Source organism: Prinia subflava, chromosome 10 (assembly GCF_021018805.1).
Source record: "Prinia subflava isolate CZ2003 ecotype Zambia chromosome 10, Cam_Psub_1.2, whole genome shotgun sequence".
In the NCBI taxonomy this organism is placed as follows: Eukaryota; Metazoa; Chordata; class Aves; order Passeriformes; family Cisticolidae; genus Prinia; species Prinia subflava.
The window spans coordinates 23,169,934-23,195,229 of NC_086256.1; the positions used below are offsets into that span (position 1 = coordinate 23,169,934).

At 39.1% G+C, this 25,296-nt stretch overlaps 1 protein-coding gene across 1 annotated transcript in view; it reads right to left on the reverse strand.

Annotated features, from left to right (window-relative positions):
* Nucleotides 1-4,141: 4,141 nt before the first annotated feature.
* The window catches only part of CDC73 (cell division cycle 73), a 100,827-nt gene continuing 79,672 nt past the window's right edge, over nucleotides 4,142-25,296 (reverse strand). The window contains exons 11-17 of the mRNA XM_063407713.1: nucleotides 20,935-20,992; nucleotides 17,900-17,935; nucleotides 17,407-17,494; nucleotides 10,580-10,741; nucleotides 8,707-8,807; nucleotides 6,375-6,516; nucleotides 4,142-5,558 (exon numbers count right to left, since the gene is read on the reverse strand). Of these exons, the coding sequence (XP_063263783.1) occupies nucleotides 5,522-5,558; nucleotides 6,375-6,516; nucleotides 8,707-8,807; nucleotides 10,580-10,741; nucleotides 17,407-17,494; nucleotides 17,900-17,935; nucleotides 20,935-20,992 (624 nt within the window). The 3' untranslated portion in view covers nucleotides 4,142-5,521. The remainder of the gene's footprint in view (nucleotides 5,559-6,374; nucleotides 6,517-8,706; nucleotides 8,808-10,579; nucleotides 10,742-17,406; nucleotides 17,495-17,899; nucleotides 17,936-20,934; nucleotides 20,993-25,296) is intronic.

The following is a 25,296-nucleotide window of genomic DNA, read 5'->3' on the forward strand; positions in this document are numbered from 1 at the left end:
CCTGCAGTAACAGGGACAGCTCTGCACTTAGACATCCTTGGAGAATAATTAGGGACATACCAGTCATTAAGGAAATACTAACAGCTAGTATGCCTTCGGTATTTTTATGTTCAAAACTTCAAAGCTTCATTGCTACAGGTCAAAACTGAACTAGAAAGATGCAGGATGAAATATTCATACATGCATTTTTACCAGTTTTGAGGGGTTTGTTTGTTTGGGGGTTTTTAGTTTGTAAACAGCTTTAAGACACAAAAAGAAGTTTGTGCTTCCACTGCCCTGTCTGTGCCCTGATAGGACAGAGGAATAACTCCTAGTGGTATGCTTACATGAAAAGACTCTGGGTTAGGGAACAGTCCCAGTTTGGCAGAAACAAGCAGGAAGAACAAATCAGGGAAGCAGAAGGGTGGCTGATAGGTCTCTGGAAAGGATTTCAAGAAGGAAGGAACAAGTGAAACATTAGGTGTTTCTTAAAGGTATTTTTTTACATCCTATTTCACCAATAAAGATATATTCAGTGTTATGAAACTACAGGTTTGGTCTTAACTGATAGGAACATGAGAACCATGCCTTGTTTCTTCTTTCAGGGCTAAGCTGACTGTTGCAATTAGAAAGATATCCTATCTTTTAAAGTCCACAAGATATTTTTCCTAGGAATTTTCAGAAGTTGGACTTGAGCTAATGCTGAGCTCTGTAAAAACCATCATTAATATAGTTCAGATCTTAAATAACAGGTCATGTGACAAGACATTTCCAAAAATTTAACAGTCTTGTGTTGAAAAAACCACAAATTTATGACAGTTATGTCACAGATTAAAGGTCTAGTCTCAAGGAACGTTTGTTTTCTCTGTCATTCAATAGTAGCTGTTCCCATAGGGTTCTTTTGAAATTTCATTTGAATTTCAACCTTCAAAACCACTATTAAAATTTGGGCCACTGACAAAGGCCAGAACTTATAACCCATACACTCATAAAATCCACAAACTGTCAAGCAACTGCAGCTGAAGATTTACCTCTGACAGTTTCCAGTGATACATGCAGGAACCTTGTGAAGCAAGTAAATAGTTTTTCTGCATTTGAAATACACCAAAAGAATTTACAGATGGAAATAAAAAACAGACACTAAGTTATTTTTCTTACAGATTTTCTGTATCACCTCATATCTTTCATTTTTACACGTGGACTCGTATCTGCAATAAAGTTTGAAACATTAGAGATTGTTCTTTGCATTTGCATTCTTACTTTAAAAATGATAAAGATCTTGTTTACAGAAAAAATAGCACAGTACAAGTCTGGATGCATGGCCTGCCACTGTGTTCTACCTACCAACAGGTTGTGCTGGATTAAATCCCATTCTCAAACCTGCCCTGTGTGATAGCATCACCCCTGAGAAGTCAATGGCAGCTGAACAATCCCAGAATGTGCTGAGCTGGAAGGGTCCACAAGGATCATCAGATGTTGCCCACTGGATCAGGGTCCATTCAGACACCATCTCCATCCCTTGCCAAGTGCCTGAGCTCCCCTCCAACACCTCCATGCTCAGGGATCTGTTTTCTGTCCCAGAACCCTTGTGTTGTGCAGTCTCAATGGAAACCCAAACCTAGGAAGGGAAACTCCCCAGGTGTGAGTGAAGAATGCACCTGTTCAGAAAAGGAGGCAGAACTGCCACCTCTCAAAAAAAAAAAAATCCATTCAGTTACAAATGAGCAACTCAGGTTATGACATTTGGAGATTCCAGCTCGTGGTACATTTTTCCACACATTAACTGAATTGTAACCTACTTGGCCAGCAGTTTCTTCAGGCAGGGATTTTAATTTTTCATGAACACATTGCTCTAATAAAGTACTTGGCATTAGTTATGGCTTTTGAACTAAAATGCATTCATGACATTAAATTTTAAAACCACTAAGCCATTAATTTTGATCAGCTTCTTTTTTTTTTTCTGGTATAGTGTTTGCAAGAATTAGCAACTAAGTGCATATTTCACTAGCAAAAGAATAAAGGCTGTACTAATAAAACTTACTTTTGCCTGTCCCTGTAGAGAATGGCAATATTTTATACACCAACTGCACAGCAAATGAAAGCCAAAAACAAATTTGCTGTTCCAAATTTGCAGTCGAATATAACATAATTGTTTAACTTATGATGAAGGGCAACTTAGCACACAGTTTGCTATCTACATTTTCTTCTGAATTCAGACAAAAAGGTTTACAGCATTGCAGAACAGTTCCATAAATTGTCTAGCTCAAGCACTGACTTTAGGCCCTATTTGTAAAGCCAGGTAATTTGTAAAATTTCCAGGTAATAGCTAAATAGCTGAGCCTACCCAGCTGAGGATGCTGATCTGCAATTTCTTCAGGTACGCAGGTCCCTGCAGTTGCCCTACTTTACCTTCCAAAAAACTCCCCTTTCATCTGCTTCCTTCAGACTAACATTCAAAAGCTCAAATAGCACAAAGCACAGGTATTTTAGTTTTTTATATAAAATCATTCCTTCAGGTACAACTACTGGCCCCACAAAAAGCACCTGCTGACAGTATGTGAGGCCAGTAACAGACCTCAATCCAGTTCTCACATTCCCCTGCCTCCCTCACACTCATGGAACAGTGCAGAGTTATGACACTGAGGGTGTACAACAGGAACTGCCACTTTGCTGTCTGATCCTCATGCTCTGTCCTTCTATTGTTCAATAAACTGCAGCCAGGGAAGTATCTCAACTATAGTTGTACATTTTAATTAAATACAATTTACACACTTTATACACCTCCAAGCAGTGCGTAGAATTTGCTCAGCAATTAGAAAGCAGCTCAGTAAAACAGATGTCTGCTCCTCCAGCTTCCCCACTTCTTAGTATCAGTTTTCTTTATTACTCTACATTAACATCTAGATAAATTAAGCATAACATAAGTGTCTAAAATTCCAGCTGTGTTGCAAAATGCTGCTGTAAGGCTAAATTTTTAAGTCCAAGTAGTTTCATAATCTATGTGCAGTTATTTATGAAGCAGGAATGCTATTCTGACAACCTAATTAAACTTCCAATAATGTCAGCAGGATCTGATTGCAAAACAGCTCATTTTATAAACATCAGTACTTTTATGACTGACGAAAATATGCACAATAGGTGCCAGCTCCTTCACAAATACAAACTGTGTAACTTGGGTCACAAACTGCTTGCCAGTACAAAATTCTAAGATGTTAAAGATCTGTCCTCAACCCATAAAAATCAACACGGGTCACACAAAGATTGCATGGATGTCGCTCTTCTGCCCATTCCACATCTGTGTAACTTCAGTAGTTTCAGAGGAGTTGACTGCCAATAAATACATAAATTTACATCTAAATCAAGCCATCTCCTGTATACAGTGCTGGATCTGGGATTACACCTGCACTGCAAACACAAGTGAAGCACAGGACACCAAAAGAAAACTGACCCTTGCCTACTGCAGACCCACGCTATGGTCTGCATATCACATGGCATGTGAAGCACACACTTCTCCAAAATTTACTCTTCAAGTTGACTGCCTGGAAGTCTCTTTAAAACAGCACAGGCCACGATGCACTTCCTGAATCTGAAAAAAAAGCATTTCTAATTGGAAATGTTCGAGTTAAAAAAAGCATACATGGTATCTCACTACTTAAAGCAGAAATGAACTGTAAATTGAAGCACTTGCCTGTGGTAGCAGCTGCTGTGTTGGAAGAAGCCATTACAGACTTCACAGCTTTGCTCTGTACAGTACAGATTAAAACCAATTTTAGCCAGCTCTAGTATGACATGGACACATTTCTAACAAGCTCAAGTACAGGGAAAACACAGTAATGGGGTACTGCCCACACAAACAGGAGGCTTCCCAGCAGTCCTGCAGTGCCCACTCTTCCCAGCCACCACACTGAATCCATTCCAAAATCCAGGGTCAGCTGCTTCTAATCTGGGGATTCACAGGGGCCTGTTTTGGTTTGAGTTTTTACATTTCTATTAAGCCCATCTGAAAATGCAGTCCCAATATAGCAGAGATGGAAACATACAATTAAAAGTCAGACCTCACAGTCCTCATAAACTTAAGACATAGTTTTGAAAACCTCTTACGGATATGTGACTTTGGGTTTTATTAAAAATGAAGTTAACGTCAAATAAAAACCAAAACAGAGTAGGTAGAACATTTTATTTTTGTCAAACCTTAAATGTAAAGTATATTTAAAAAACATGGTTTGGAATTTCAAGAACAGGAATATAAACATGTATTTTCTATCCCAGAAAAAAAAATCATGCAGGTGTTACAGTATTTGATCATTCTCTACATTCACTGGTATGCAACATCAACTTAATGTTATTCCATAGATACAGAGATGCTGTAAATGGGTACAAATACCAGGATCCTCTGGCCTCGCATTGTAGATGAAGCAAATCTGTTCTTTGGTAGTTGGAGAAGGCTGATTTTCCCTTCCAATGCAGGACTCTTAGGAGGCCATGTTAGCCACTCAGCTCAGAAAATTACAACTCCTGTAGACAGTCTGGGCTGCTTTTGTCACGAGAAAATAATATTAGAGGTATAAATGCAAAGAAGTTAAAATTATTCATTCCTTGTGGTGGCTGTTCCAGGAAAAAAACATCCAACTCTCTCCTCCTCTATTCATCATTTAATCTAGGCAACATTTAGACTCCTATGCAAAGGTATTTGCTAGATGGGAATGTACACATGCATACTTTCAGTTTAAAGAAAGAGACGTGGAGAATGACAATTTAAAGTTAACGTGACTTGAATGTACACCTGTAATAAAGTTTCAAGATTTATTAAACTGGGACGTTACAAATCCAAAAATTGTGATAATAGATTTTTGATCTTCCCTTTTTCAACAAAGACTGACAGAATATACATATACAGGTTGACATTTTGATTTATGGAAAACAACTTTCACTTTGCTCAGTTCGCAAGTCCTATTGACTAAAATGTAGTATCATTCACAACAAAATATTTTCAGTAAGTGAAACAGGAAGCAAAGAAACCCCAAACTAAGCTCAGAAGCTAAGTGGTTTAGAAAGCCTGGGAACACCTATGTGTGCACCAGTGTGTCTATAACTTTTTTGTACACTATATCTCTAGACACACGCACACATTTATTTACACACCCGTGCGCACACGCACACACGCACACACACAGGGAACCTGCCGTGGAGATCCAGCTATCACCTAGTCAGGAACAAAACACATCGTTTAAAAATGTGCCTAATTTAACAAAACAGAGAAGAAACTGCTGCTATCAAAATATACAATTTGGATTGCAGACTAGAAGGCTAACAACATTAAAAAAATAGTTTTAAGCAAAACCCCATTTGCTTCTGAATAACAACAGGTATCAACCTGCCATAGCATGAATCATCCAAGTAAGGTTTTATAAAAAGTTTCAACTGTGACCCTTCCTCATTTGTAAAGTTCTTGACATATATAGTGCGGACTCTGGTCTCCAAACTGGAGCCCCTTCCATTTTTTTCAATCCATACTTCAGGAAATATATGGCAGCTGAAGGATTCAGAATCTCAAGTGAGATTTGTGCTTTACCATATACCTGAAAAAAAATTAACACAAGACAGCATTACTACTCCTGTGGCATTTATAGGAATTTTACTCGCAGGAATAAAACGCACTGGCATTGTTAAAAGAGAATTCTTAGGGAATTAGAAAGCTGCCAAAGAGATGCAATGTGCTGTCCCACCAAGTAACAGCCAGCTACCGCCCTGCCTCAAAGGAAATTCATGTTTTCCAAGGCATTGCATGACCCCTAACATTGAAAGACTGTTGTAAAGGCAACTAGTTCATTCTGGGAGTTCAGCTACATTGCTCATCTGAGACTGCTCAACAGAAAGCCATGGAAAGTTTGATGGTTGGTACTATTTTGGCAATTCCCACAGGATTGTTCTTTTTCACTCAATCATTTAAGCAGTTTGCTGTGAATCAACATGAAAAAAATTAAACATTCATGAAATGCATGGGCTTCTCCCCACCCTCAATATTTCATCAGCTGCTTCATGACAATAAAGTTTCTTGTCTACAACATGAACAAGATATTACAGTGAACTTCCCCTTCAGGAGAGTTCTGACCCAGAGAACGAGAGTCAGAAGGTGGGGAATCATGGGTCTAATCAGTGATTAATGAGAACTACCTATCCTTTAAATCCACACTTTGGAGATTACTTACAGTCTGTAGACATACACCATTAAATTTAATTAACTGTATCATCAGGGAAAATCAAAATAAGCAGTATTTCCAAGCTGAAACATTGTTTAGATATCTAAGCTGTAAACAATTCTCCTGTTACCAGAACTTTTAATTCCCAGCAAAACCATACAAGCACGAACAGGACAGTTTCAGCAGGAAGCATACCTGTCCAGAGTTTCCCAGAAGCGCAGGAATACCGGCCTGTCCAAGTGTCTTTTGTGGTAGCTGAGCTCTAACACTGTCACATCCCATTTCTGTACATTGGGATCCAGGCGCACTTCGTCATATTTGAGATGAAAAGCTTTAACTGCAGCACACGGAGGGAAGTGTTGGTACAAACATGAACACTTGAGTGTTTCCTTACTGGCCAAAGAACATTCCCACCACACCCTTCCTTCTTCAGAATGAAGCCTGAGAGTAAAATTAACATGCCCATAATGCAAAGAAGTCAACTGCTCACAAAAGGGCACAGTTAAAAATAGAGGTCAGTGGCTCTCAGGCTATTCCAGGGTGAAGGGAAAGGGCAGCCCCTGCTTTCAGATTCCAAGGGAGCAGCAGGAACACACTGCCAGCTCAAGAACTTTCTCTTTGAGAAACAAACAAGATCTTTCTGAAGATCTCTGAACTAACTGTCAAAGAATCAAAATTAATAAGGTATTTCTGAGACCTCTGAGTAGGAAGCCTGGCTATCTCCTAAAAGAACCTGTAGAAGATTGATAGAATGACAGTGGAACCCCCAAAGGCTACATCAAGCATTCCCAGAAATTTAGTAACTGCCCATTTCCACTGATCCAGTACTCAGTTAAAAATGGTAAAATATTAACTGTTATTTTTCTCTTGGGAAATATTGTCACATGTGAATTAGCTAAAGCCTAAGCATTTACACAGTGAGCATTAAAACCAACATATTTAAGCCTTGTACAATTCCTATCTCGTAATCCAATCTGATGATTTCAGTAGCATAGGAAAACTAAAACAAGTCATCAGTCTTATGGAAACTAGTTCTTTTTAATGTTATGGTTCTATCTTCTTTGGATACCACACTCTTAATTTTGTCTTCCACAAAATCAGTTCTCTTTTCCAGATCCATCTGGGAACTTCCTAGAGGGATGGTATGTGAAATTAGCATTATTTTTGTTGACAGATTAAAGAAATTATCATCTGACTTGTACCTCTGCCAGATAAATCTCCAAGCTTTATAATTAAGAATATATATACATTACCTCTGCTATGTGATCTTTTGGCATGTGGAGACCAGGAATGTCAAAGCAAGTCAGAACAATTCCTACAGCCCTCCATATATGTATATGTATAAAAATTATAACATAATAGAAAGCAGGATGTAACTGCTAGCTAGACCTTCAATATTTCACTGCATTTTTCTTGGCTTTGCATTTTGCAATTGCCACTTTCTCAGTATCTTTATTTTGAAGTGCTCTTCTCTTCTTTCATTAGTCTCTTTTGTTAAACTCCTGTGGCATAGTTTTACTTCCACAATGACTTCCAGACCCTTTCTCTCTTTCCTTGCTCATTCTCAATCCCCCCTTTAAGTAACTCACTCTATTTTCTTGTTCACAGACCCATCCTTAGCTTTCTTTCCCACCCCTAAGCTTTTTCCTTGCTGCACACCAAAGCAGCACTCTCTTTCCAGACTCTACATCACATACCAAAGAGGGGCACACACAAAACCTGATCAAACCTGTTTCCTCATCACACTGACTGCAAGATGACAGAACTGATCTGAGGTGGGTTTGGGTCTGATGCTTTTTTTTTCTGGTGTGTGTGTATATATGTGTTGGTTTGGTGTTTCTAAAAACAATCTGAAATCACAAGACACCATCAAAAGGTCTGTTCTCTAAGGCAACCCCAAACTGAAGCCACAGAGAAGAGAAGCTGACAGATTCCTTAGATATTATGGCCCACCTCTCTATCAGAGGGGTGAACTGTGCCAGAGAAGTGCCTCAAAGCACCCCAGTTGTGAGGACTCGAAAAACCTGTTCAGATCTATACAATGTTAATATCTAGCTCACTTGAAACTTAAACTTTTTAAAACTTGGAAGTTTTTGTCAGACACCAGATCATATTTTGAATGCTTTCTTAGTGGCACACTAGGTGATTAATCCTCTCTTCAAAACAGCCCTGGAACGTGAAGACAGCGTGTAAACCTGTTATCTATGAAATGTTGGAATACACACGGTCTGCTCACCCCTCTTTGAGAAGACTGGAAAGCAGATTTGTTCACCAGCTATTTGTGACTCCTGCAGCTGACAGCTGAGTTGATTTCCATGATGAGAGCAGATCAATCTTCCACAGATCAGAGCAGAACAATCGCAAAGGCCGTGGGAATATTTGCCATTGCGAGGAGACCAAAGTCTGCTCAGCCACCCACACCCAACAGCACTTTGGCAGCAGAGACTCTGTCATGACCATAAACACCCTGCAGAAACCCCAAACACAACAACAACCCCCAAACCGAGGAACAAATTAAATCCCTTACTTTTTGCAAAGATATCAACGGGAGATCCATCGGGCAGAAGCCAAGGCCAGCCCTTGAACTGCCAGGCGGGCCCCTGGACAAACACGGCCACCACGCGGTCCCTGGAACACAGAGAGGGACATGGGCACAGCCTGCAGAGTGTCAGTGTCCTGCTGTCCTAAACATGCACGGGGCCTTACAGCTGCTTCTTTTATAGAGCAGGATAGCACTTTTAACAACCACACCTCCAGCACAACTGCTTTCCCTCTTGTAAAGAAAATAAAACATTGCCGGGACTCCTGTGGGCTTTCAGCCCTGTCCCTGTGCAGAAGGCAGCTCAGTTTCTCAGGCTACAATTTTTAGAAGTCAGTGTTTATTTGTGGTCATCATTACTTTGCTTTTGAAAAGTGCTCCAACGTTTTCAGACATAATCTTCTGCAAACGGCACTGGAAACTGAGATGTGCAGATTTAAAAGCCTTTATTCTTAACACTGCTGATTTCCAGGCTGAAAATTAATGAGAAGGAACAGCTGCTAAATTTCTGCAAAGTGAAATTTCAGGTATTTCAGCTATATTAAGAGTACACAACCATTACCTGTGGTCTAAGAAAATACATTTGTAATTAAGATTAGGCTTTTGCATTAGTAAAATTTAAAAATTCTACCTTTGAGAATAAATGACCTACCCACATATGATCTATCTTTCTCTTCAACATTTACATCATCCAACCATGGTTCCTACCTACCACAACAAACAATTACTTCTCTAATCTAATCCTCAAATTTAATTTATCATTAGATCCACTAAATCCCAAGTGAAAAAGAATAATCAAGGTGAAGTTTTGTGGTCTGGGTGGGGTTTTTTTTGCAGGTTTTATAATGGCTTCCTTGGATAAAATCAAGATTAAAAAGTGCACACAATTCATGTCTTTGGTCAGAAGTACTTTAGCAAGTAGTCCAGATGGTTCTTAAAGGTTTGATCATTAAACATTTTAAGTGCTATTTAATATTCAGAATTTAAATCCACTGGTTTCTGATTAGTTCAAGTTATAAATAAAGAGAATAATTGATTTAGGAACAGAACCTTTTCAAAGTATTCCCCTCCATTAAAATCTAATTTGGAAATTACAAAACCACAATATGTCATTGTCCACATCCCTGATCTTCTCACTTGTGAGGAAGAAGTAAAAATGCTGCATAATGCACACCATTAAATAACAAAAAGTTGTCAAACAACAATTAAAAAAACTTCTCCAGAGTTTTTCTGTTCAGAGGGAGTTATTTTTTTATAGCATTGAAGAATAGGCTACAGACCAAATAATTTATTTTTACCTTTTTTCATGAAAGTAAAAACTATCTACAATTCCCTTTCTGCAACTAGGGCTCTTCCTTCAGAAATAAAATTCCAATACTTCCAGTACTGGAATCACAGTTCGGTCTTTGCTGTCTGATGTATCTTCTTTCTTTAACTACTAAAAAAGTTGGATTGTCAGATGCTGCCAACCTGCAAACAGATCTTCCCACCAGAGTCTTCCTGGGAAAGCAGGAGAGGAGGGCTTTTCCTGCAGATCATGGTTCAGTGACTTGCACGATACACTACCACAAACCAGAACAACAGTATGAACATTTCTATTGGAATTTCTGGAACACTTCTGGCAAACCCAATAATATTAACTGTGCTGCTCACAAAAAATATAAAGTGCTGCCAGTTTTAAAGATCTTGTAGATTAATTTAGTTTCATATTATTTTCAGCTGAAGACGCCTATACAGTCAATAAAATCCATCCTTATATCTGTATCTTCACTTCCCAGTAGATTTCAGAGGATTTCATTGTTCCCCTCCAAATTCTGCATTGTCCTGGGTGAGAAACTGTGTAAAGGAGAAATGTTCTTACCAGTCCTGTGGCATAAGCTTCAGAGGCTGGTCGACCACTCGGTACGGGACAGTGACGCTGACTGTGGTTCCCCCCGGCTGCATCTGGTCCTTCCTCCTCTGTATTAGAGTCTCATTCTCTCGCTGACAGCCCTGCTTCTTCTTCTCATCTGATGGTACAAACCTTAGGGAATAACAAACCCCGCAGTAGACAAGGGCAATTTACTTGATGGAATCAGCAGGAAAAGTAACAGCTCTATCAGAACTTGGCATTGTTGACAGCAGTCACTGAAGGCACCTCATTCTCACGATGCCAAGTCTCCATCACTACTCATTCAGAACACCAAAAAAAAGTAAGGATACTATTTCAGAAGCCCTCATGGTAAAAACAGTCACACTAAAAGGTCCTCTGTGCCTCAAAAATACAGCCTGAGACATCTGAGGCCTTATACAATACATCTGCAGATGAGAAGCCAAACCACAACCTGCAAAGTGACCACAACTCTTCTTTTTAGAGACCAAGGGTAACCTGGACAATAAAATAATTCCTTCCTGGAGCAAATGTTAAGACCTCCTGGAGCCAATGTAATTATTACCAATTAAAATTTCCTCAAGAAAGCTGAGATTTTTGGTCGAAACTGGTTTTGAGTGAGGTTTTATTTTTTTGGAGGGTGGTGATTTTACATTATCAATGATTCATCTGGTTACTATGATACATGACACAACAGTTTTTTGGGGTTTTTTTCTAAATAGATTCTGTGATTGATTGAGTGCTTGTACAATCTAGATAACGGCCCTCATGTCATATATAACCTACATATAACAAAAATAAACGCTAAGATGTGACACAGGTTTCTTCCCTCCAATTAATTACAGATCTTGAATCATTCAGCCCCCTCACCTTAAAAAACAAACACAACTGCATTTCAAGGCCCTCTTCTTTATGGTGATAATAAAATATCCAGAAGAGGTCTGACAATTGGCATCATAAATGTGAGAGCAGTGTGGGCCCTTTTACTGATAAATCTCAGTGGATTTTGAGATGGATACAAGAAAGGTAACAAAGCCATGCCTTTCACAGAACTAAAAATGTGTCCTGGAAAGGGAAGCTGATGTGACCAGCAGCATCTTCCAGGCCAGCACAAACACAGAGTTCAGGCCTGTGTTCTCCTAATATCCCATTCAGAACCACCCAGCTGCACTACAGCCCTGTCTGCTGCTGACATTTCATTGCCAAAGCCTCTGATAAAGATAAAACTCTGTTTCCCTTATCTGCAGTAGTTAGCAGGAGCATTTGTGATACATTTTAAAAGCACAGTACATAGTTGGTAACATTTCTCTTCATTATGGTGCACATAGTGCTTTTGAGCAGTTTACTATATTTTTTGGGTAAGTTGTTTGCATCATTTATATTTGTTCTCTTTATTTCTATTTGAATACTAAAAACCAAATTTGAATGTGCTTTAAGAGACTGACTGCATTTCCTATTGTTGGATAAACAGGAAAAAAGAATGCAAGATTGAATATGAAGAAAAGTTCATTATTCAGTCAACTTGAAAACACTAGTTTTCACTACATATCCAATGAGAAAATGGCATTTGGGAAAAGAAAAAAAAAACAACCAAAACCCCAAAAAACAAACAATCAAACATGTTTTAAGGTAACAGGTGAAAACTGTCAATAAACCTTCAAGCCAAACTGTTTTACTTTCTCAATGTAAATTAACAGATGATGTCCCCTCATGCTCCTCATGACTTAACAGCGTTTCAGAAAGAGAAAGTCACAAGCAATTTCTGAAATGTGTGTCCAAATGCATTCAATTGAAACAACTACACTGGGAAATTAAAAAAAGCCCAACACCTGCAAATAACTATGAATGGTGCATTAAAGCTGACTAGCACTGCAAACACAGAAAAAGCATCACAGGTGTTAAATGAGGAGCTATAAATTAAATTATGCTTCTCTGTCTTGTACATGTGAAACACCATCATTCAAAAGGAAATACAGACAAAAAAGCTGTACAGGACACTGGGAGAAATGTACACATTGGACACCTAGAATATATTGGTTTAGAAGTTAAGATAATAATTTCCCTAATAACTGAAGTAATTAGCAAATAGTTAATATTGTATCCATCACAACAGACTGACACATACAATTGCATGCTACTCAGAAGCATTCAATGAGTTCTGCACTGGAAAAAGCCACCCAATGTGACACCAGAATTTAAGTATTTCTCATCAATTTGCTAATTTAAAAACTCCAAAGTGAGGCTGCCCTTTATCATGAGCACTTCTAATGGCCTGTCCTGCCAAGGTGTCACAGGTTTTGCTTTGCCAATAACAACTGATAGGAAATTCTAGAACCTAAAATGAGGATTTGCTCAGTGGTCCTTCAGCTTTTAAGAAAACTATTAATGAGTCTCTCATCACCCATTAGAACTTAGGGAATCTGGGCTATAAAGAATGAAGATAATATATATATATATATATTTAGAGAAACAAGCCCTCAAACACCTTTTATCCAACTGGCAGAATTTACAGGAAAAGCCAGGGTCATCTGAAATGGTGGCCAGCACGAGAAGAATTTTGTTATTCTCTGTTCCCTACACTAAACAAGAACAAACTCTTACAGAATATGTAAATAAAAACCAAACAGCCCTACACACATTACAGTGATAATCAGGTATTCATCTGAACAGAGATCTAAAAGGTCACATTTTCCATTTAATTTGTAAATGTGAGGAGGCAAACACATTTTAAATGGAAACAGGAAAGCAAAGCAGCCCTGACAAATGAGAGCAGCAATATTGCTGTGCTACAGAGTAACAAATTCACCACTCTGAGACACCTCCCATTCTCTGCTTTAAAGGTTCCAGTGTTTAAGAATTCATTTCAACACTAGTTTTTGGCAGTTTCTGCCCATTTCAGCTAGAAACTGTGTTACAGCCATTGAGGCACCATTCACTTGCGCCTCAGTTATGTCCCTTCTACACAATGGCTTCAGTTTGATTTCCTGGAAAAAATCTGAGTTTGTGAGTGCAGTTCTCGAGGACACAACACAAAGATTTCTTGTTAAGGAAAAACTCTCAATGAGCAGATTCAAATGGCACAGCAGAGAAGACAACTGTCACAAAGCAAGCATTGAAGCAAGCTCACACACAGATAAACACCCAGAGTACAGGAATAAAGGACAGCTGATGGAAAGTTTATGGAATATATGCCTGCATTTCCGGGAATCATCGACTCAGTAGGCACAGTAAAAGTCATGTGCTCAAGAAAGGAGAATCAATAGAAATTACTGCATGATTATAAATATATATGGCCTGTGTCATCCCTACCCAGACATAAAACACAAGCATAAGAAAACCAAGTGTTAAACACCAAAAATCCCATCTTCTCTTGGAGATTATTTATAATATTCCTATATAATACTACAGCCAGTGGCTTAACTACACATTTGTACTTGACAGCTTTTTATACACCAGAAATGGGTTCTGAAACCTGAGGGTGCAGGAGCTCACAGTTTCTTGCTGCTTCTCCAGATTACTATTCCCTATTGAAAAAAAAAATTCCATAACTACTTAAAATGCACTTTTATACCCCTAGCAGGGGTAGGAAATTATTAGCCCTCACTGTTAATTGCCAAAATCATTCTCCACATGAAAAATGGTGCAGTCTGACTTTGCAAAGGCAGCAGGTCCCTTCCCCAAGGTAAGAGGCCAGCAGCTGACCCCATCAGCTTTGGGAGGTAACTGGGAACAGAGCAGCCACTGACTGCCTGAGCCACTCCTGCCTGGGCTCTGAACTCACAGCCACTGCACAGAGCTGTAAAACCCCTCCACTGAGGCCACCCAGCACCTCCTGCCTGGCTCTGAACTCACAGCCACTGCACAGAGCTGTAAAACCCCTCCACTGAGGCCACCCAGCACCTCCTGCCTGGCTCTGAACTCACAGCCACTGCACAGAGCTGTAAAACCCCTCCACTGAGGCCACCCAGCACCTCCTGTCCCCAGCTCAGGAACACTGGAAATGCATGGAAGGAGAATAAGGCAACTCACCAGCAACTGAGATCATCACAATACACATTTGATTGTGTTCACAACTGCAGACTTATTTTTACCACCCTCTCAGTGTTTCTGTTAAATTACAGTATCAAAAGCTTTAGACACCTATTTTTGCAAGAGAACAAAGCTTTTTTGCACTGCATCATGCCTGAATCTATCCCAGATACTTGAACTGTTATCAAAGCTGGATAAATCTCCAGTGAGCTGCCTGGCCACATCTGGTTAAAATGTATCACAAGCAAGAGCATCATCATAATAAAAATACATAATCACCATTTCATCATTCTCATCTGCTTGATGGAATTTCTGCTTTGCTTTGGCTCCATGTAAAGCAGAAGCCTTGCCTCTGAAAAGCCTGACTTCAGGTATTCTCAAATACTGAGTCACAATTTCTCAGAGTAATTGCAATATCCAGTGTTGCATTCAGATAGTAAGAATAAAATGTATTATATAAAATATTTTAAAGAAGCGTCACAACATACCAGAATGTATTGCAGTTCTGATTTTAAATTAAATTTTATCTTTTTACTATTTTGGAAACTCTTCACTTTATGTGGTACTTGGCTCCTAAGAAAAGTAACCATTCAAAAAAACTTAGCAAGAACGTTTGCATGTTATCTAGCAGGTGAATTGTGTATATTACAATCACATACAGAAATGTCTCCCTTCCAAATCTAGAGTTGCAACAAATATATTGAATAGAAAAATTAGATATCTTAAAAATAAAACCTTAAACCAGTGCCATGCTTTGGATTTGTCATATGTATTTCCTTCTACACATGATAGCTTTCCTGCTTTCCATTTCTCTACCTTAAAAGAGAGCCTAACGTAAGTGATACAGTAAGATGCTAAGCATCACACAAATGTCAGCTAAATTTGGCATGAAAAACTGATATACTACAGAGCTACGAAAAGGCTTAGTAAAAATCTTGGTATAATTAATAGGTTTCTCTCAGTTCTTGGCAATTCAATTTAAGTCATACCACAGAACTGGATGAAGAATTTCCTGTTTATTTTACAATCACCAACCTAAAATATCTGGCAATGATACCACAAATAATTTATCTCATATCAAAGTGACAATGCATTGCAATCCAGTTCCTTACAAAAAAATAAATAAAATAATAACTGAAATATCCAGGATTGTAGACAAAAGGTATCCTAAACGACAGATTCCCAGCTATGACTGTAAGTTTTGATCTCTATTTTTGATATAGAAAATCGGCCTCTGCTGTATCACCAATCCCCTCTGATGGCAAATGCAAGCAGGCTGACTATCTCTAGAAATACAAGAGGTGCAAATCTACCTGCATCTTCCTCAGCAAGGGTAAGGGAGGGAAGATTAATTTAGATGTGTCTTTTCTACCTGGAGAATATTTTTTCATCCCAAAACTTGTGGCAATGAAAGGAGTCTCTGAAATCTCTGCTGTTCTGTCAAAATTTAGCTGCAAATGGGGACTGAGTTAAAGAAGGTGCTGATTTAAAAGGCAGAAATTAGCTAAGTCTTCTTTCCTTGGAAAACCATCACATACCTATCAATCACACTCTACATCAAGGCTAGCTCTACACTCTGCATACCTTAACAGTAAAAACAAACCCTGAAGCCATTCCTGCACAAAGTACTTCCATAAATCTGAATGAACAAATACAGGCCAGGTGGCATATTTTCCAGAAGAGTGCTAGACCTGTCATGGCTAAATTAATATTTTACTCTTCTGAATTCTGCTATTGCACTTCTGATTCATTAACATACCTTGCTTCTCCCCTTTCTCATTCTCATGTAGGCTTCACACTAAACTGTAATGTTAGAAGCCTTCTCTGCAAGTATTTCAGAAGAGACACCAAGAGCCCAGTACACCCACTGGATCTTTGATGGCTGTGGCAGCAAGGCAGGGACCAGGACTAGCTGTGGATCAGAGGGCACCTGGTATCTCAGAGCACAGCTTTGAACAGCTCTAGGGCAGCTCCAGCAGAAGCTGTGCCACCACAACAGCCTGGTTTGCATCAAAAGCAGGGTAACAGGACCACAAAAGGTGAGTGCTGGATGAAAAGATTACCCCTCCATTTTTGGACATACCATTGTAGACAACCTACAACAGTGTATTTCTCTGTGACAATGACTGTTTCCAAAAAATTACCTGATATTTACTGACAGGCAAGTCTAAAACCCATGATCTGTTGGACAAGCAGAAAGATTCATTCACACATCATGAATTAAATCTTAGAATCAGATGTGTGATGCAATAAACAAGTTTTAGCAATTCACTGAAATTTCCCTGGATGCATTTGCATCAATACTTAATGACAATATGTGAACTTCAGAAAAAAATCTTTATTTGCTCAACCAGCTGGGATGCTTGGCTGATACAGCCTGATACAACCACTCTGGTTCACCTTCTCCTTTACTGTTGTTCTTTCCCAAAATCTTTTCTGAGCTCCATGACTCCCTTGGTCAGCTTCTCTCAGCCCTCCTCCATGGGAAGGGTTCACTTGCACGAGGCTGCACAGAAGTTACATCAAAGAAAAGCACTGCACACATTCCAACTGCGACCAAGAGCTTCCTAAACCTGGCCACAGGGCACAACTGAGCCAAAACTCCGAGTTAGGGTTTTGCTTTTTTCCTACTAGTCAAGAGGAATTAATTTCTTTTATACTCTGGTCTGTAAAACGAGCTTGTCAGAAGAGAGTAAATGAACCCTCTTGCTTAATTACTAATTAGGTGCTAGTATAACTTTGTATCTGAAAACAATTTGTTATACAGTATGTTCTAATCAGCTACTTACTTCAGATCTTGCAGAAGGTCCTTTGCATTAAGCATTGTTATTAAAGAGGTCGTGGCTGCTGGAATAATGATTATAGGAGTTCGAGATCCTGTAGAGATAATAAAGTTAGACTTGCCTGGAGAGGTTTTTTTTGTTGTGTTCTGGTTGGTGTTTTCTCCCCTCTCCCCTTTTTTCATTAAAGGAATTGTACATAACAAAACTCTCCCTTAAAAGGTCCCAATCATGAAAAAATAGTCAAGGAAAACAGTAGTAAAGCTTTTCTAAAGTCAAGGTTTTCATTCACCAAAACAGCAGATCCCTGTATCATGAGTCTCTCAACATGTGTGGGACCCATATTTAGCAAAACAGAATGCTATTATGCTATACAGAATACATGCTATATATTCCACTGCTCACTTGTACTTTTGCTTGTAATGTCAGGGGGGAAAAAAAAGGAAAAGTGGGCACAATTCACACAAAAATGAAAAGGATCATGTAACCAAAATTGACTCACCTTTTTTCTGGTTTGGAGGTGGTCTTGCTTGAGAAACTGAGGGGAAAAAAAAACCAAAAAATACAGCAGAGTGACTAGGACATAAATCCAAAAGTCATTGCAAGGCATCTGTTTAATTGCAGGAGTGAATAGGGAAGAGTCACACTACAGTCCTTAGATCACTTTTACAGATGCAAGACACTAAGATGAAGAAGGCATTTACAATTTGGGGTGAGTATTCAGAAAATAAACAGCTTCTGACCAGCTGAAGCAGATGCTAGGGGAGCTGAGTCAATCTCTCCCAGTTTTACTGAAGCTACTCATCTCCCCTCTATCCTCTAAAAAGGGCCAGGACATGACACCATGGTCAAAAATTCCCAACAATCTTGAAAAAAGCTGCTTGTACATCCTCAGTTCAGCAGTGCTGAACCAACAGGAAAACCTTCACAACAAACTGCTCTCTACACCTCACCTTTATTATTATTGCACATGACATGGGATTTAGCTATCCTGAACATATAGAAAACTTTCAACAATCAAAACCTTAATTTCAGGCTTACTCAGGTTAATTTTGGCTTTCAGCTTGAGTTACTTGAGGTCTTCAGGAGCCAGAAACAGTCAAGCTTGACACTCAAGGGGAAAATCCCCAAGCAACCAAAAAAAAGAAAAAAAAAGAAACAAAGAAAAAACCAACCCACCCCCAAATAAAGTTACCCTCAACTACCAAAGAAACTCACAAAACCACTGCTGGACTGGTAGAAACCAAAGAATTGGCCCCACTTCTCCAGCAAAATGTTTCCCCTTCAGTTGTGAGCACCTCAGTGTGGCAGACACTGCATTCCAAGAGTGGAAAAACATCTTTGATTCTTCCCTTTGGTGCTGTTACTGACCTACCTGGCTTCCCCAAACAAACATTTCACAGTTCAGCTTTCAGGACCCCTAACTTCTGGAGAGAAGTGCAGCACTTGATCATCATCATCACCCATGTTTATCCTAATTCAGAAAATGGTGAGTAGTAGAGAGATTGATGCAGACTAACTTAAGTCTCAACTGCTACTATGCATGACAAATTCCATTAATTGACTTCCAATTGCTTAGCACCAACTTGCTCATGTTTATTTATGACCAACTGTTTCAGAAACTTCCTAGAACAGTATAAATATTCACAGCACATACTTGCCATTGTTGAAATATTGAGACCATATCCTTAATTATCTTTTCCTGACACTGTCAAATGCACAGATATAATTGGCAATGCTATATTGATCTACATGAACTTTACCTACCCAGTGATTTTAATTTTTTTTTTAATCTAGGTATCTCCTTAAAGTAAAAATGTTCTTGAAATTATGGGCAGAGCCAGCTGTCTTAAGGCAAAAAACAACAAAACAAAAAGGAGGGGGAGGCAGAACAAGCATCTGTAAGAAATTGAATAGCTGTACAAAGACAGGTTAGGAGAAAAAGTTGGTAATGCAAAATGGTGCCAAAAAACATAATTTAAGAGCACATCTCAAGTATTTTCTTCAAATCACTACTGTACAACACTTTAGCCTAATTTAACTAATGATTCCTATGTGCAAAGCAGCATCCTCCTGGAAACAGCAGGTTTTAGTTGCTCTGCCTGCTAAGAATAGAACAGCTGAATTCTTAAAATATCCAAATATCAAAATGCAAAAATATCCTAGAACAGACAGAAAGAGAAACCTCTTCTGACTACACCTGTCTTCTTTATTCTCCCTTCAATTTCCAATATAGAAGCAAGATAATGGATGGGGCTGGCCTTAGAGCAGGGCAGTATCAATCTCACCTATATAATGTACACTGCTGGCAGGAAGTGCCCAGGAAATCACAGCCAGCAGCAGAGACTGTGACAATGCAGTCACATTTCTGTTCTTGCCACTTCTACCCTTTTCATAGTGCTGTCTGTCAACTCCATCTGCATTAGGATGCTTAACGGGGCTAGTGAGATAAGTATGACAGGCAGCATGACCTTTCCAGTTCCAAAATAACCAAACAGCAGAATCTGCGCACAACAGCATTTAGGCATGCTGAGAACATTCAATATTAGAATGGATTTTGGGGGAAGAAGCAGCTTTACAATATTAAGTCTAAGCATTAAATCCTGCAAACAAATCTCAAGGAATTAGCGAGGCACACATTGAAAGCATTTAGAGTCTCAAAAAGGATATACAGTATTCCAGCAGTACTTCTAGAAAAAGTATATTCATTTTAACTGCTAGTTTTGTTTTTAAGCCCCCCAGAATGTCCCTGGGATTTTCATAACATCATCTTGTCCTGAAATAGCACCTTCCACTTGAGACCTTCTTCCACCAAACCACTGAACTCTCAGAGTATGTAAACCAGGGGCAAATCTGCACAGCAGTTTGCAAACACTGTCCCTCATGTACTGGTCTCACATGCTTCCAAAAACTCATCCTAATGGTTTCTTATTTAAACAAAGTGCATTTATCATTCCATCACTGAATCAAAACTCGAGATTCAACCTGACAGACAAATGGACTTGGTAGCCAAAATCTACTAAGTGGGAATTAAAAACCCAGCTGAGGATTTCAGCCCCATTACAAATACCTTATGTGCTAAGAAGTGTGAAGTAATGATAACACATTCAGAGAACTACTTCTTTCTGATATATTAATCCTAGAAGTAATAACATATCTCTTTTTGAAATTGGATATTCTGTTTAAGTTGTTTATCCATGGAGTATTAACAAGCTCTTGTTAGATATTTGAGTGGGAATTTTGTGAAATTTTAATTGGTGACATACCAAGCCCACAACCAAGAATTTTGTGACTTTTTTATTTCAGCAGTGCATCTTTTCAATGGGCTAACTGGGCAACACACTGAGGAGAATGACCCCAAGTCCCATGGGATAACAACAAACAAAAGGCTATGGGGTTTTTCCCAATATATGCACATTTAAAGGCCAAAACCAAATGACCCACACTTCATCCTTGAGCTAACTCGAGTTTTAAACAGAACTTCTTTGAACCTCATGCCCGTGTGGGACAGAAGCACTCGTGACAGTGGCACCTTACCTGGCCGTGGCACAGGCTGTGCTGCCGGGGTTTGTGTTTTTCGAGCAGATGCGCCTTCCTTTGAAAAGACAGAAGAGGCAACATTATCAGCTGAGCTTCATGTCAGAAAATATCACAATAATGAGAGCAGTGTGTTTCCACTAAAGAGATGGGAGAAAATAGAGAAAATATTTCAAACTCTTTATAGATCCTGCTTTAGGTTTAGGGAAGACACAATCTCGAACATTTACAGTCTTACATTTTAACCAATCATAAACTTCTTTTTAATATACATTCAGAAAAACCTTTCCCATTTATAGTATTGTTTCATTTTATCTACCATCACTTTCACCAAGGGTTAGTAATGTAAATATAAGCAATTGGCTATAGAAATTTCCAGAGAAGATCCACTCATGCTTTGGATGGAAAACCAGGACCCAGAAATTGCAATGCATTCCTGACTTGAGGAGCTTCAGTGCCCAGAAATAGCGCTCTCATGATAATTAGTTCTGCTCATGCCTTATCCAATTACCTTAATGTAACACACAAAAGACCTGCACTACTGTTTATTCTTGTTAACTCCCCAGAGTCAAGCCAGCACCAAAGAAAACAGTGAGGTCACGCGTCTGCTTCCAAAGCAACAACTCCTGCAAGAACAAATTCTGCTCTCGGTGGCTGCTGTGAAACCCCACTGAACAGAACACACAGCACCAACATGGTAAAAAGCTGCTGAATATTCCAGCCACCTCTATTTGCAGAGCTGACAGGGAAAAACCTTTTTAACATGAAACCATGCATTTTATCTGACAAGTACTTAAGCACTATGTGAGGTATCCTACAAGCATGAGACACTGAGAAAGGTCAGAGATCCCACTCAGAGAAAAACCTGCTGGAAAGGACTCCAATACAGCATTATCAGGCTTCTATGTCCGTGCATAAATAACAGCATGTTTTGTAATGCAAAATAAAAGAAAGCTAATGAGAAGGCTCATGTTCCATGATTTAAATAACACTTAGAGGAACTGCTTTTAAGTTTCCATCATGAAAGTTAGAACTCTTTATCTCATGATCTCTGAAGTACACGCAGAAGCTCCCACACAAGCCCATAGAAAACACAAATTTACTCAAAGCCTCTCTTCCCTGAGCGTAGAGAAGCCACTCACGATTAGTTACAATAAGCTGGAGCTGACATTTGGTGCAGTGAGCAGCTTTTGTAAGTTTTACAGGCACCAACCTCCCATTAATCTTTAGTATAAGGATTTAACCCTGCACTGCAAGTAACAGGCCTATCCCAACTTTTGCTGTGCTCTTTTCTGATTATTAAAATACCAACATTTATGTAGGGCAGTTGAGTCAGTACCTGTTATTTTAAGACTTACTTTTATAGCAGCAGAGGAAAGGTATTTTTGACAATGTCCTTTCACAATAATTACTCAGAAAATCATAAAAATGAAAATACCACCACACTCTAGAGGAAGAGCAGCAGGAAAGGCTGATTACCTTTGAGACAAGCCTTGCAACTGAGAAACAGCATCTTTCTTTTTACCTCCACTTTCCAAAAAGCAAAAAACCAAAACATTTTGCACCTCTTTCTGTAGAAAGATACCATGTTCTGTGTCAAAAGAATGAGTCTGTGCTGCACTAGTTACTCATTTTGAAGAAACCAAGATTTCTCTCATAACACTTCTTTAAATTCACAGTACTTGATGAAATGTAAAGAAAATTATCAACCTAAAGAAACAGCAGTTCCTGCAAAGCCAAGTTTCAAGTTTCTAAATCCAGTTCAGATGCATCACCATTCCAGTGTGCTGTCCCACACCTTCAGTCCTCCTTCCACCCCTCCACAATCAGCAGTGCAGCACTGCTGCCTCCTCTGCCGCTCATCCAGGGCTCCCCATGACTCAAACACGGCCTGCAGGGAAGGGCACAACCAGGAGCTGCTGCAGAGAAACTGGGGAAGCATTACAACCAAATAAGAACCAAAGCCAAACCAGTGGCTTCTGCTGCAGAGAAACTGGGGAAGCATTACAACCAAATAAGAATCAAAGCCAAACCAGTGGCTTCTGCTGCAGAGAAACTGGGGAAGCATTACAACCAAATAAGAACCAAAGCCAAACCAGTGGCTTCTGCTGCAGAGAAACTGGGGAAGCATTACAACCAAATAAGAATCAAAGCCAAACCAGTGGCTTGAGCCTAATGAAGTAACTGGCAAATTATCTGTCTGGGAGCTCTTCACACTCCCCTCTGAATTCCCTGCTCTACAGCGATTTATGGGAAACTCAGAGCAGGAGCCTAACACAGAAAAGGAAGGCTTTGAGAGCATGGCAGCTGAAAGAAACAAAACACCCCCCTGCTCAAACCAACAATGAAGTAGAGAAAAAAATCACATAAAAATATCTGATTAATAGTAAGAAACAAATTCATTTAAATTACTAAATACCACTTCCATGCCTATGAGCATGGAAGACCAAATTTGTAAGACCAAATTCTGCAAATCAATAAGTTATGGAGGTTACAACTTTCAGTTGTATCAATTGGTACCTTAGACTCTGATAATCTCAGGAATGAACCTCCCTCAGCTCACAGGTCCTGGTACTGAGGTATCCTCAAAGCTCAGCTGTCACCTGATGGAAGATGTACCACCAATCCTTTGGAGGTGATTCACACCCCCCCTTCTCTTTTTGCAGTTTTCAGTGATCTAACCACTCCCTCCTATTCTGTAAAAGCTGCTGCCGATGTACCAGAAGAAACTCTGATTAATAGTTCACCCCCATATTTCTCAGAAGATTAGTAAGGAGAAATGTATACTACTAAGGTGAGGAAAAGAACACAAGTACAGAGCTGTGACGGTTGACAAGAGCTGCAAGTGGAGAGGAAAACCTGGTGTCAGTAAGGAAGTCATTATCAGGATAATTTCGTTAATATTTTCCTTTGTCCTGCTAAGTTTGGATTTAAAATCAACACTTTTCAAAAGCATTCAGATAGAGATATAAGCTTTTCCTATCACAACACACTGATTTAAGCCAAGTCCTGTTCTTAAGGCAGGTCTAACCACAGAGAACTCCCTGCCAGGATTTGTCCCAGAGCAAAAGAGAATTCATCTGACAGAACAACCTCTGCAGCTGAATCATCCAACTACACCAAGGAGTTGCTGCTGGTGATTTGTGGCCTCCCAGCTACTCAGAGGCAGCTCCTGGTTTGCATGCTCTCACTCCCTGTAGAGGCCAGAGTTATTTCTCACTGAGCACACAGGAAGATATTTCAAATCTTCTCATGTGAAATTTTTAATCTAGAAGTTACTGTGAAGTAACCAGCACGCTGCAAACTCCAGCTCCAGCTAAGGGAGCTTTTGTTCGTGCAGCCGTACCCAAAGCATCACAAGCAGCAGAAATCACTGTTTAGCTATTTAAAGAACATTCATTTCCTCAAAATTTCTGAATACTTGGACAGTTTTGCTCGAAAATGACATACCTAATTCTCATGCATAAGCTGTTTGACACTGTTAAGGAGTATATTATGAATATTCATAAATTGAAACTAATCTAGCAACAAAACCATGTAATCTGAAAAATACAAATCTTTAAGACAACCACTTGACTTTTTTTTAATCAAAAACACATTACTTGGCTTACTTCTGCTAATTTACCATAGAAGGTTATATATATATATATCTAGTTTACTTATGATTTACATTTTAACCACTCAGAAGCCACAACCTGAGAGAATGTAATCAGCTCCAAACTCTCCTGAGCCTCACTGCCTCGTTCCCCTATAGTGCTGCATCTGCTTCTCGGTGGGACTCATTTTAGTGAGTCATTCTAGACATTTAAAATCTCTCTGTCCACCATGGGTTTGTGTTCAGTTTATTACTTCTGCTGTTTAGCATTATTGTACCTAAACATCTAAAACCACTGGGTTCACAAACCACTGCACGAGTGGAAAGCAGCTCAGTACGTGTGGTTAGTACAGCTGTGGCTGGGTTTAAGGCTCTTAAGAGTGGGTGATGGGGTTTGTTTGTCTATTATTTTCTTTTAGACACCTTTTGAAACCTTTGGGAGTGTTTTTTGACCTTTTAAAAAATAACAGTTTTTTAAAACAGCAATTTATGTATATTAATTAACAAAAAGGACCCATTACCAACATTTACCTGACAGATTCATCACGACCCAACTGTTCTTTTACTATATTTTAGAAAAAAAGTTTGTGTTTTAGATACTTCATGCTTTTCTTAGGTCTAAACATTAGCATTAACATCCAGTTAGGTTATCTTAATTTCCCAACTGGAATGAAAAATTGCCTGAACAGTAATTCCTGCTACCCTTTAGAAAATAAACCATCCTGTTTAAAACCAAATTACTAAAGATGTCTTATGGCAGCTTCATA